At 64.4% G+C, this 12,193-nt stretch overlaps 1 protein-coding gene across 1 annotated transcript; it reads right to left on the bottom strand.

Annotated features, from left to right (window-relative positions):
- Positions 1-541: 541 nt before the first annotated feature.
- On the bottom strand, positions 542-11,921 carry PRPF31 (pre-mRNA processing factor 31). The gene is made up of 13 exons (XM_088539510.1): positions 11,721-11,921; positions 10,757-10,817; positions 10,045-10,128; positions 7,713-7,810; positions 6,516-6,622; positions 5,907-6,076; positions 3,096-3,253; positions 1,549-1,638; positions 1,313-1,440; positions 1,139-1,211; positions 924-1,052; positions 746-844; positions 542-674 (listed from the first exon to the last, which is right to left on the bottom strand). Exons 1-13 carry the CDS (start codon positions 11,895-11,897, stop codon positions 546-548), a joined length of 1,503 nt encoding a protein of 500 aa, XP_088395636.1. The 5' UTR covers positions 11,898-11,921; the 3' UTR covers positions 542-545.
- Positions 11,922-12,193: the final 272 nt, after the last annotated feature.

Below are 12,193 nucleotides of genomic sequence, written 5' to 3'. Positions count from 1 at the left end.
TCCGCCTCCCTCATTGGCCCAACGGCTGGGGAAGTGGGCGGGGCGCCGCGCTTCCCGCACGGCCATTGGCTGCAGCGCCAGCTGGGCCGGCCAATGGCTGAGCGCTGCACCGAGGAGGGGGCGTGGCCTCCTCATTCATAAAACGGCGCTCGGGGAGAAACGTGGCGGGGGAACGGGAGGAAAACCAGCCAATAGTAGGCGGGGGCGGAGCCAGCGAGCGCAGGGGGCGGGGCCTGGGGGGGTCCCCGGACGCCTGGGCCCTCCGGGAGCAGCCAGGCCCGACCCGGATCCAGGAGCAGATTTTTATGGAAAAAAAAAAATCCCGATCCAAGCGCGGGCGGAAAAGCCCCGCCCCCCCCGCAATTCCAGCATTCCGGAGCCCATCCCCACATTCCGGAGCCCATCTCAGACACACAACAGCGGGAAACGCCCCCCCAAATCCAATCCGGGTGCCGCTCCCGGAGCTCCCGCCGGATCCCGGCTTGGCCAGAGGCTCCTTCCTGTCTTCTCCATGCCGAATCCCATGGGAAATCCCGGGAAGGGGCTCAGGACGTGCTGAGGATCCCGCTCTTCTCGCTCTTCACCTTGAGGAATTCCGCCATGCTGGAAAAATACTTCTGGTTGGCCTCGGCCACCTTCTTCTCCGCCGCCTGCGGGTTGACGATCTCCAAACCCTGCGGAAAAGCGGGAACGTCGGGAAGGGCGTCCCGGCGGCTCCGGGAAGCGCCTCCCTCCTCGTCCTCACCTGCAGCGGGGTGAAGGCCACGCTGGAGGCCGTTCCCGACGAGCGATCCCGGATGGTCGACTTGCCGCCGTAGACCACGCTCTGCTTCTGGAGCGTGCGCTGCGGAATTCCGGAGCGTTATCCCGGGAAGCGCTTGGAAAGAGGGTTTTTCCGCGGGTTTTCCGGGGGTTTTTCCTACCTGGAGCGTCTTGGAGATCCGCGCCTTGGTGGCCTCGTTCACCTGCGTCTGCCGCACGCGGCCGCTTCCCGACTTTCCCAGGTGGCCCAGGCTGAATCCCAGGTCTTCCTGGTAGGCGTCTTCCTCAATCTGGGAACGGGGGACACAGCCGGGAATGTTAGTGCCGAACAGGCGCCGCTGGGGCCGGAAAACCGGGAAAAAAGCCCGGGATTCACCTCTCCGAAGCTCATCCGATTCGCCTGCTTGCGGATCTCCGTCAGGCCCAGCCGCTCCTTCATTTTCCGGTACCTGGCGGAGCGGGAGCGTGAGGCGGCATTCCCGGCTCCCCCCCCCGGCATTCCCGGAATTCCCGGCTCCCCCCCCCGGCATTCCCGGAATTCCCAGCTCACCGGCGGCCCCCCCGCTTTTTCCGTTGTCCGTCCAGCGGCGCCGGCAGCGGCTTCACCTGTTTCACAGGCGGCGGCTCCTGCCACTTGTCGAACTTGCGCTCGATCTCCTCCTTGAGCTCGTATCCCACCTTTTTTTGGGAACAAAAACACCGGGAAACGCTCCAAAACCGCCCCGGGACGACCCGGGAGGGTGTTGTGAGCCGAAAGGGCCGCTTTTAGCCCCAAAATGTTGTCACCTTCCCGTCCTGGCTCTCGTGGAAGCTGTCGACGCGGGCGGCCAACGTGCACTTGGCGGCCACCAGCCGCGCGGCTTTCCGGCGGAGATCCTGCGGGATGGGGACGTTACCGCGGTGACAGGGCGCGGGGTGTTGCCTACAGGCGGCAGCGACGGTACAGTGTCACTGTGGTAGAGGTACCATGTGCCAACGTGCACTTAGCTGCCACCAGCCACGCGGCTGACGGAGATCCCGCGGGATGGGGACATTACCGCGGTACCGGGAGGGATGGGGGTGTTGCCTACAGGCGGCAGTGACTGTACAGTGTCACTGTAGTAGAGGTACCACGTGCCAATGTACACTCGGTGGCCACCAGCTGCATGACTGACAGAGATCCCGCGGGATGGGGACATTACCGCGGTACCGGGCAGGACGGGGCTGTTGCCTACAGGCGGCAGCGACTGTACAGTGTCACTGTGGTAGAGGTACCATGTGCCAACGTGCACTTACTGCCACCAGCCGCGCGGCTGACGGAGATACCGCGGGATGGGGACATTACCGCGGTACCGGGCAGGACGGGGCTGTTGCCTACAGGCGGCAGCGACTGTACAGTATCACTGTGGTAGAGGTACCACGTGCCAACGTGCACTTGGCAGCCACCAACTGCACCAGTTTCCACCGCAGATCCTGCGGGATGAGGGAGTTACCGCGGCACCGGGCGAGATGGGGGTGTTGCCTACAGGCGGCAGCGACTGTACAGTGTCGCTGTGGTAGAGGTACCATGCGCCAACATGCACTTAGCTGCCATCAGCCGTGCGGCTGATGGAGATCCTGCGGGATGGGGAGGTTACTGCGGTACCAGGTGGGACGGGGCTGTTGCGTACAGGCGGCAGCGACTGTACAGCGTCGCTGTGGTAGAGGTACCACGTGCCAACATGCACTTGGCAGCCACCAACTGCACCAGTTTCCACTGCAGATCCTGCGGGATGGGGACGTTACCACGGCACGGGGTGGGACAAGGGTGTTGCCTACAGGCGGTAGCGACTGTACAGCATCGCTGTGGTAGAGGTACCAGTTGGCAGCCACCAACCGCACCAGTTTCCACCACAGATCCTGCGGGATGGGGGCGTTACCGTGGTACCGGGCGGGATGGGGGTGTTGCCTACAGGCGGCAGCGACTGTACAGTGTCACCGTGGTAGAGATACCAGTTGGCAGCCACCAACTGCACCAGTTTCCACCGCAGATCCTGCGGGATGGGGGCGTTACGGCGGCACCGGGCGGGATGGGGGTGTTGCCTACAGGCGGCAGCGACTGTACAGTGTCACTGAGGTAGAGATACCAGTTGGCAGCCACCAACTGCACCAGTTTCCACTGCAGATCCTGCGGGATGGGGACGTTACCGCGGCACCGGGTGGGACAAGGGTGTTGCCTACAGGCGGCAGCGACTGTACAATGTCACTGTGGTAGAGATACCACTTGGCAGCCACCAACCACACCAGTTTCCACTGCAGATCCCGCGGGATGGGGATGTTACCGCGGTACCGGGCTGGAGAAGGGTGTTGCGTACAGGCGGCAGCGACTGTACGATGTCGCTGTGGTAGATGTAGCCGGTGTGCGGCAGCACGGAGGTGCTGGAGAAGCCGGACAGCGTGCGGCGCTGGGCGCCCAGCAGCATCAGGTTGCAGGCCGGCATCTTGGAGAGCGGCGTGAGGCCCCCGGCCAGCCCTGCGGGGACACGGGGACATCAGGGGACACGCGGGGACACCGGGGGAATGCGGGGACGCACAGGGATGCAGGGGACACCAGGGACACTTGGGGACACGCAGGGACACCGGAGGGACACAGGGATGCAGGGGACACCAGGGACACATGGGGACATGCAGGGACACCAGGGGGACACGGGGACGCGCAGGGATGCTGGGGACACCGGGGACATGCAGGGACACGCAGGGACATTGGGGACATGCGGGGGGACATGGGGGCGTCAGGGGACAGGCGGGGACATGCAGGGACACCGGGGGAATGCGGGGACGCACAGGGATGCTGGGGACACCAGGGACATGCAGGGACACGCGGGGACATTAGGGACACGCGGGGGGACACGCGGGGGAATGCAGGGACATGCAGGGACACGCGGGGACATTCGGGACACCAGGGGAACCCGGGGACGCGTAGGGATGCTGGGGACACCGGGGACATGCAGGGACACCGGGGGAATGCGGGGACGCACAGGGATGCAGGGGACACCGGGGACACATGGGGACATGCAGGGACACCGGAGGGACACAGGGACGCAGGGGACACCGGGGACACATGGGGACATGCAGGGACACCGGGGGGGACACAGGGACGCGCAGGGATGCTGGGGACACCGGGGACATGGGGATGTCGGGGGACACGCAGGGACATGCAGGGACACCGGGGGAATGCAGGGACACACAGGGATGCAGGGGACACCAGGGACACCGGAGGGACATGGACGCACAGGGATGCTGGGGACACGCAAGGACATAAGGGGACACACGGGGACACCGAGGGGACGCTGGGGACACTGAGGGGACGCTGGGATGTGGGGGACGTCGGGGACAGGCGGGGGACACATGGGGACGCTGGGGACACCGGGGACACGCAGGGACATGTAGGAACACGCGGGGACACACAGAGATGCTGGGGACACATGGGGATGCACGGGGACATTGGGCACACAGCGGAGCACTTGGGGCAGGAGGACAGCAGGGGACAGGGGGACATGCAGGGACGTTGGGGACACCAAGGACACACGGGGACCTTGGGGACACTGGGGACATGCGGGGACGATGGGGACACGCGAGGACACAGTGGAGCACTTGGGGCAGGAGGATAGTAGGGGACAAGGGGACATGCAGGGACATTGGGGACACACAGGGACACCAGGGACATGCAGGGACGATGAGGACACGCGAGGACACAGCAGAGCACTTAAGGCAGAGGGACAGCGGGGACATTGGGGACACCAGGGACACAGGGGACACCACGGAGCACTTGGGGCAGAGGAACAGTGGGGGACAAAGGAACACGCAGGGACATTGGGGACACGCAGGGACATGTGGGAACGCCGGGGACACAGCAGAGGACTTGGGGCAGGGGGACACTGGGGGATGCAGGGACATGGGGGACCCGGAGGGGGTTGCGGGGACACTGGGGACATGTTGGGGACGCAGGGACCCTGTTGGGGACACGTGGGGACAAAGGGGGCCCCGTTGGGGACACGGAGACCCTGATGGGGACACGTTGGGGCTGCACTGGGGACACGGAGGCCCTGTTGGGGACGCTCTGGGGACAAGGGACACATTGGGGACGCGCTGGGGACATGCCAGGGACAAAGGGGGCCCTGTTGGGGACACGCCAGGGACACAGGAGCCCTCCTGAGGACACGCTGGGGACAAGAGAGCCCTGTTAGGGACACGCTGGGGACACGGGGGACCCTGCTGGGGCCCCGTTGGGGACAAAGGGACCCTGTTAGGGACACGCTGGGGACACGGGAACCCTGTTAGGGATGTGGGGGCCCCATTGGGGACCGGGGACACGCTGGGGAGACGGGGACCCTGTTAGGGACATGCTGGGGACACTGGGGTCCTGTTAGGGATGCGGGGACCCTGGGACACCTTGGGGACACGCTGGGGACCCGGGGGCCCTGTTAGGGACATTCTGGGGCCACGGGGACCCTGTTAGGGACATGCTGGGGCCACGAGGGCCCCGTTGGGGACCTGGGGACACGTTGGGGACATGCTGGGGCCCTGGGGTCCCTGCTAGGGACACGAGGGCCCTGTTAGGGACCCGGGGACACCTTGGGGACACAGAGGCTACGTTGGGGCCCTGTTGGGGACATGGGGGCCCCGTTGGGGACATGTTGAGGACACCGGGGCCCCATTGGGACCCCATTGGGGACAAAGGGGCCCCATTAGGGACACGCTGGGGACACGGGGACCCCGTTAGGGCCACGCTGGGGACACGGGGGCCCTGCTAGGGATGTGGGGGCCCCGTTGGGGACCTGGGGACACCTTGGGGACAAGCTGGGGACCCAGAGGACCCTGCTGGGGACACGGGGGCCCTGTGAGGGACACGCTGGGGACATGGGGACCTGTTAGGGACACGCTGGGGACACGAGGGCCCTGTTGAGGATGCGGGGGCCCCATTAGGGACCTGGGGACACCTTGGGGACACAGAGGCTGCGTTGGGGCCCTGTTGGGGACATGGGGGCCCCGTTGGGGACACGTTGAGGACACCGGGGCCCCACTGGGACCCCATTGGGGACAAAGGGGCCCCATTAGGGACACGCTGGGGACATGGGGACCCTGTTGGGGACCCGGGGACACATTGGGGACACGGGGCCGCTCACCCATGACCTTGGCGGCGGTGGAGGCGCCCACGATGAGGGACAGGTTGGGGGCGATGAAGGACATGCGGGACTCGACGTACTCGTGGATGCGCACGCGCGCCTGGCTCAGCCGCAGCGCCGTGTCACACGCCTCCTCGATGCGCGCCAGCTCCTCGGGGGACAGCTGCGTCCTGTCCCCAGGGGGTGGCAGTGTCACCACGGGTGTCACAGTGTCCCCACGGGTGTCACAGCGTCCCCTGTGCGTGTTCCTGTCCCCCCCCCGTGTGGCTCTGTCACCCCTGGGTGACAATATCCCCTCCCTGCACTCACCGTCATGGAGCTCCAGTTCCTCATCCAAGAGCTGCTGCCTGTCCCCGAGGGGTGACAATGCCCCCCAAGGGGGTGACACTGTCCCCCATGCGTGACAATGTTCCCTCTGTGTGTTCGTGTCCCCATGTGCCTGCGTCACCCTCGCGTGACAACGTCCCTCCTATTCACCCGCATGCGATGGACACCGCGACGCTCCGGCTCCTGTCACCCGTCACCGGAGGGGCCCAGGCGTCCGGGACGTGTCCCTCCCATGTGACAACGTTCCCGCCGGGTGACACCGTCGCCCCGGTGACAGCTCACCCCTGTGTGGTGGACGCCGTCACGCTGACCACCATGATGGTGGCGTTGGTCAGGATCTGCTGCACGTTCTCGTTGTTCTTGCACTTGTCCAGGCTGTTCCCCAGCTCCTAATTAGCAGACAAGACACCAATTAAGACAGGGGAGGGGCCAATTAAGACAGGGGAGGGGCCAATTAAGACAGGGGAGGGGCCAATTAAGACAGGGGAGGGGCCAATTAAGATGAGAGCATATTAATTAAGATGGGAGAATGCTAACTAAATAGGGGGTGACAATGGAGGGACATGGGGAAGCATTAGGGGAACACAAAGGGACAGTGGGGGATATGGGGGGACATATGAGAACACTTGGGGACATGGGGGGACACTTGGGGACATGGGGGGACACTGGGGAGCGTTTGGGGCAAGGGGACACAACGGGACAGTGGGGGACATGGGAAACATATATGGGGACATGGGGGGGACACTGGGGACTTCAAGGGCACAGGGGAGCACTTGGGGACAATGGGGACACATGGGGATGTGGGGACACTTGGGGAGCACTTGGGGACATGGGGGAGCACATGGGGGCACCTGGGGATGTTGGGGGGACACTGGGGTGACACTGGGGACACAAGGGGCACAGGGGAGCACTTGGGGACAGTGGGGACAAGGGGGGACACAAGGGGACAGTAGAGGACATTGGGGGACACATGGGGACACCTGGGGATGTGGCGGGGACACTGGGGTGACACATTGGGGACACTGGGGACATGAGGGGCACAGGAGGGCCCTTGGGGACAAGACGACGCAAGGGGACACAAGGAGACACATGGGGACACCAGGAAAACTTGGGAATGTGGGGAGAATGGGAGGACATTGGGGACGTGAGGGGACACATGGGGACATGGAGGGGACAAGGGAGCACTTGGGGGTGGGAGATGCAAGGGGACAAGGGGGACACTTGGGGACAAGGGGGGACAAGGGGGACACTTGGGGACAAGGGGGAGCACTTGGGGACACCTGGGGACATGGGGGGACAACAGGGGGATGTGGGGACATGAAGGACAATGTGGGGACATGAAGGAGCACCTGGGGGCAGAGAGCACAAGGTAACAGTGGGGGACATGGGGGGGACATATGGGGACACTTGGGGACATGGGGGGACAATGAGGACACTTGGGGACATGGGGGGGACACGGTGGCGCAGGGGGGTCCTCACCTTGACCGTGCGGATGTAGTCCAGGGCGTTGGGCACCAGCGACTCCAGCTCCGGGAAGCGCTTGGAATATTTGTCCCGGATGAACTTATGGATGATGTCTGGGAAGGGGGAGGGCGCTGAGGGGGGCGGCACCCCCGGCCCCATCCAGCCCCCCCAGCCCTGCTCCGGCCTCCATCCCGGACCCCCTCCCCGTTCCTGCTCCGGTCCTGCTCCCCGTTCCCTTTCCCATTCCCATCCCCATTCCCATTCCCGCTCTCACTCAGCTCGTTCTCCATTTCCACCGTCAGGTTGTTGGCCTCCCCGTTCCCATTCCCGTTCCCCATTCCCGCTGCCCATTCCCATTCCCGCTGCCCATTCCCATTCTCACTCAGCTCGTTCTCGATCTCCACCGTCAGGTTGTTGGTGTCCCTGTTCCCATTCCCGTTCCCATTCCCGCTCTCACTCAGCTCGTTCTCGATCTCCACCGTCACGTTGTTGGTGTCCCCGTTCCCATTCCCGTTCCCCATTCCCGTTCCCATTCCCGTTCCCCATTCCCGCTCCCCATTCCCATTCCCGCTCTCACTCAGCTCGTTCTCGATCTCCACCGTCAGGCTGTTGGCGTCCCCGTTCCCATTCCCCGTTCCCATTCCCGCTCTCACTCAGCTCGTTCTCAATCTCCACCGTCAGGTTGTTGGTGTCCCCGTTCCCATTCCCCGTTCCCATTCCCATCCCCGTTCCCATTCCCATTCCCCGTTCCCATTCCCGCTCTCACTCAGCTCGTTCTCGATCTCCACCGTCAGGTTGTTGGTGTCCCCGTTCCCATTCCCCGTCCCCGTTCCCATTCCCATCCCCGTTCCCATTCCCATCCCCGTTCCCATTCCCGCTCTCACTCAGCTCGTTCTCGATCTCCACCGTCAGGTTGTTGGCGTCCCCGTTCCCATTCCCATTCCCATCCCCGCTCTCACTCAGCTCGTTCTCGATCTCCACCGTCAGGTTGTTGGCGTCCCCGTTCCCATTCCCCATTCCCATTCCCGCTCTCACTCAGCTCATTCTCGATCTCTACCGTCAGGTTGTTGGTATCCCTGTTCCCATTCCCATTCCCGTTCCCATTCCCGCTCTCACTCAGCTCGTTCTCGATCTCCACCGTCAGGTTGTTGGCGTCCCCGTTCCCATTCCCATTCCCATCCCCATTCCCGCTCTCACTCAGCTCGTTCTCGATCTCCACCGTCAGGTTGTTGGCGTCCCCGTTCCCATTCCCGCTCCCCATTCCCATTCCCGCTCCCCGTCCCCATTCCCACTCTCACTCAGCTCGTTCTCCATCTCCACCGTCAGGTTGTTGGCGTCCCCGTTCCCATTCCCGTTCCCCGTCCCCGTTCCCATTCCCGCTCCCCATTCCCATTCCCGCTCTCACTCAGCTCGTTCTCGATCTCCACCGTCAGGTTGTTGGCGTCCCCGTTCCCATTCCCGTTCCCCGTCCCTGTTCCCATTCCCATTCCCGCTCTCACTCAGCTCGTTCTCCATCTCCACCGTCAGGTTGTTGGCGTCCCCGTTCCCATTCCCGTTCCCCGTTCCCATTCCCATTCCCGCTCCCCATTCCCATTCCCGCTCTCACTCAGCTCATTCTCGATCTCTACCGTCAGGTTGTTGGTATCCCTGTTCCCATTCCCATTCCCGTTCCCATTCCCGCTCTCACTCAGCTCGTTCTCGATCTCCACCGTCAGGTTGTTGGCGTCCCCGTTCCCATTCCCATTCCCATCCCCATTCCCGCTCTCACTCAGCTCGTTCTCGATCTCCACCGTCAGGTTGTTGGCGTCCCCGTTCCCATTCCCGCTCCCCATTCCCATTCCCGCTCCCCGTCCCCATTCCCACTCTCACTCAGCTCGTTCTCCATCTCCACCGTCAGGTTGTTGGCGTCCCCGTTCCCATTCCCGTTCCCCGTCCCCGTTCCCATTCCCGCTCCCCATTCCCATTCCCGCTCTCACTCAGCTCGTTCTCGATCTCCACCGTCAGGTTGTTGGCGTCCCCGTTCCCATTCCCGTTCCCCGTCCCTGTTCCCATTCCCATTCCCGCTCTCACTCAGCTCGTTCTCCATCTCCACCGTCAGGTTGTTGGCGTCCCCGTTCCCATTCCCGTTCCCCGTTCCCATTCCCATTCCCGCTCCCCATTCCCATTCCCGCTCTCACTCAGCTCGTTCTCGATCTCCACCGTCAGGTTGTTGGCGTCCCCGTTCCCATTCCCGCTCCCCGTTCCCATTCCCGCTCTCACTCAGCTCGTTCTCGATCTCCACCGTCAGGTTGTTGGCGTCCCGGTTCCCATTCCCATTCCCCATTCCCATTCCCATTCCCGTTCTCACTCAGCTCGTTCTCGATCTCCACCGTCAGGTTGTTGGCGTCCACGATCACCCGGTACTCGGGGGCGGCCTCCACAGGACCCAGCACTGTGGCGGGGGGGAGGGGGGGGGGACGTGAGGGACCCCCAGAATGGGGGCACCTATGGATGGGGGTCCCCTATGGATGGGGGGGAACCACCTCTTATAGATGGGGAGAGACCTGCATGGATAGGGGCGGAGGGGGGATCTCCTATGGATGGGGGAGGAGAAACTTCCTATGGACGGGGATGAACCCCCCTATGGATAGGAGCACCCCACTATGGATGGGGGGAACCACCTATGGATTGGGGGGGGAGCACCTCCTATGGATGCGGGAGACCTATGGATTGTGGGGGAACGCCCTATGGATGTGGACAGATCCGTATGGATGTGGTGGGAGATCCCCCTATGGATTTGGGGGAAGAACAACCTCCCTATGGATTTGGTGGAGAACAATATGGATGGGGGAGACCTCCTTATGGACTGGGGGGGGACAGCCCTCCTATGGATTGGGGGGGAGGGACAGCCCTCCTATGGATTGGGGGGGACCCCATGGATAGGGAAGGGATCCTCCTATAGATGGGGCCCCCTATGGATTTGGGGGGGAACTATATGGCCTGGGGAGGCCCCTCCCGTCCATGGAGGGCTCCCTATGGATTCGGGGCCTCCCTATGGATTCGGGGGGGTCCCGGGGCACCTTCGGCGGCGCGCGGCTGCTTCCCGATGTACTCCTCGATCTTCTGCATGATGTCGGCGAACTGGGGGGGACGGGGGGGGAGCTCAGTTTGGGTACCCCCCCATCCCGGAACGCCCGGGGGCCTCTGCTGCTGCCCCCTCCCTCCATGTTCTTCTCCCTCCCCTGCCCCGACCCTTTTCTTCCTCCTTGATCTTCCTCCCCTTCTTGGGACCCTTCTCACCCCCCACCATCCCCCCTCATTCCCCCCCCCCACAGACCCTCCTCATCCTCCCTCTGTCCCCCAGGACCCTCCTCACCCCCCCTCCCCAAACTGTCCTCATCACCCCCCCCCCAGCACCTTCATCTGCCCCCCCCCAAGGACCCTCCTCATCCTCCCCCCCCCAGCATCTTCCTCCCCCCCCAAGGACCCTCCTCATCCTTCCTCCCCAGCACCTTCTTCCCCCTTCCCCAAGGACCCTCCTCATCCTCCCCCCCCAGCACCTTCCTCCCCCTTCCCCAAGGACCCTCCTCATCCTCCCCTCCCCCCCAGCACCTTCCTCCCCCCCAAGGACCCTCCTCATCCTCCCCCCCCCAGCACCTTCTCCCCCCCAAGACCCTTCTCATCCTCCCCCCCCCAGCACCTTCTCCCCCCCAAGACCCTTCTCATCCTCCCCCCCCCAGCACCTTCTCCCCCCCAAGACCCTTCTCATCCTTCCCCCCCAGCACCTTCCTCCCCCCCCAAGGACCCTCCTCATCCTCCCCCCACCCAGCACCTTCTTCCCCCCCACCAAGGACCCTCCTCATCCTCCCCACCCCAGCACCTTCTTCTCCCCCCCAAGGACCCTCCTCATCCTCCCCCCCCTCAGCACCTTCTTCCCCCCCCAAGGACCCTCCTCATCCTCCCCCCCAGCACCTTCCTCCCCCCCCCTCCCCAAGACCCTTCTCATCCTCCCCCTCAGGACCCTCCTCATCCTCCCCCCCGCACCATGCGGCTGTCCCAGAGCTTCGCGATGCTCTTGACCGAGTCCGCGGCGAGCTCGGGCGGCGCCTCCTCCTGCACATCCTCGATGAGCGGCTCGTCCTCCTCGTCGGCCGCGCTGCCGCCCTCCTCCTCCTCGGCCGCCTCCTCCAGGTCGGCGAGCAGCTCGTCCGCCAGCGACATGGCCGGGGGCGGCGGGACGGCCCGCGGCGGCCGCCGTTACCTCAGGGGAGCAGCCGCCGTTACCTCAGGGGAGCCGCCGCCGAGCGACGCGACGTCACTTCCGCCCGCCCTTCCCGCCTCTGCCGCCCTTTACCTCAGGAGAAGCGCCGGGCGAGTGACGCGACGTCACTTCCGCCGTCAGTGAAGCCGCTCTGGTGTGCTATAGCTGCGTCACTTCCGCCCGCACTTGCCGTCGTTTACTTCGGGAGAGATGGTGGGTGTTCTGCACCGACGTCACTTCCGCCCTCTCCGCCTGC

This window comes from Tinamus guttatus, unplaced genomic scaffold (assembly GCF_059628265.1).
Source record: "Tinamus guttatus ecotype Peru unplaced genomic scaffold, ASM5962826v1 Tinamus_guttatus_pri_ptg001776l, whole genome shotgun sequence".
Classification (NCBI taxonomy): domain Eukaryota; kingdom Metazoa; phylum Chordata; class Aves; order Tinamiformes; family Tinamidae; genus Tinamus; species Tinamus guttatus.
The sequence above is the reverse complement of the archived record's forward strand: the minus strand, read 5'-3'. Positions and strand labels throughout refer to the sequence as shown.

Excerpts from the sequence above, each read along its gene's own strand:
- PRPF31 (XM_088539510.1), bottom strand. The coding sequence starts at position 11,897 with ATGTCGCTGGCGGACGAGCTGCTCGCCGACCTGGAGGAGGCGGCCGAG. Across the intron at positions 10,818-11,720 it reads AGCTCTGGGACAGCCGCATG|TTCGCCGACATCATGCAGAA; the intron begins GTGCGGGGGGGA and ends CGTCCCCCCCAG. Across the intron at positions 7,811-10,044 it reads GGAGATCGAGAACGAGCTGA|ACATCATCCATAAGTTCATC; the intron begins GTGAGAACGGGA and ends CCCCCTTCCCAG.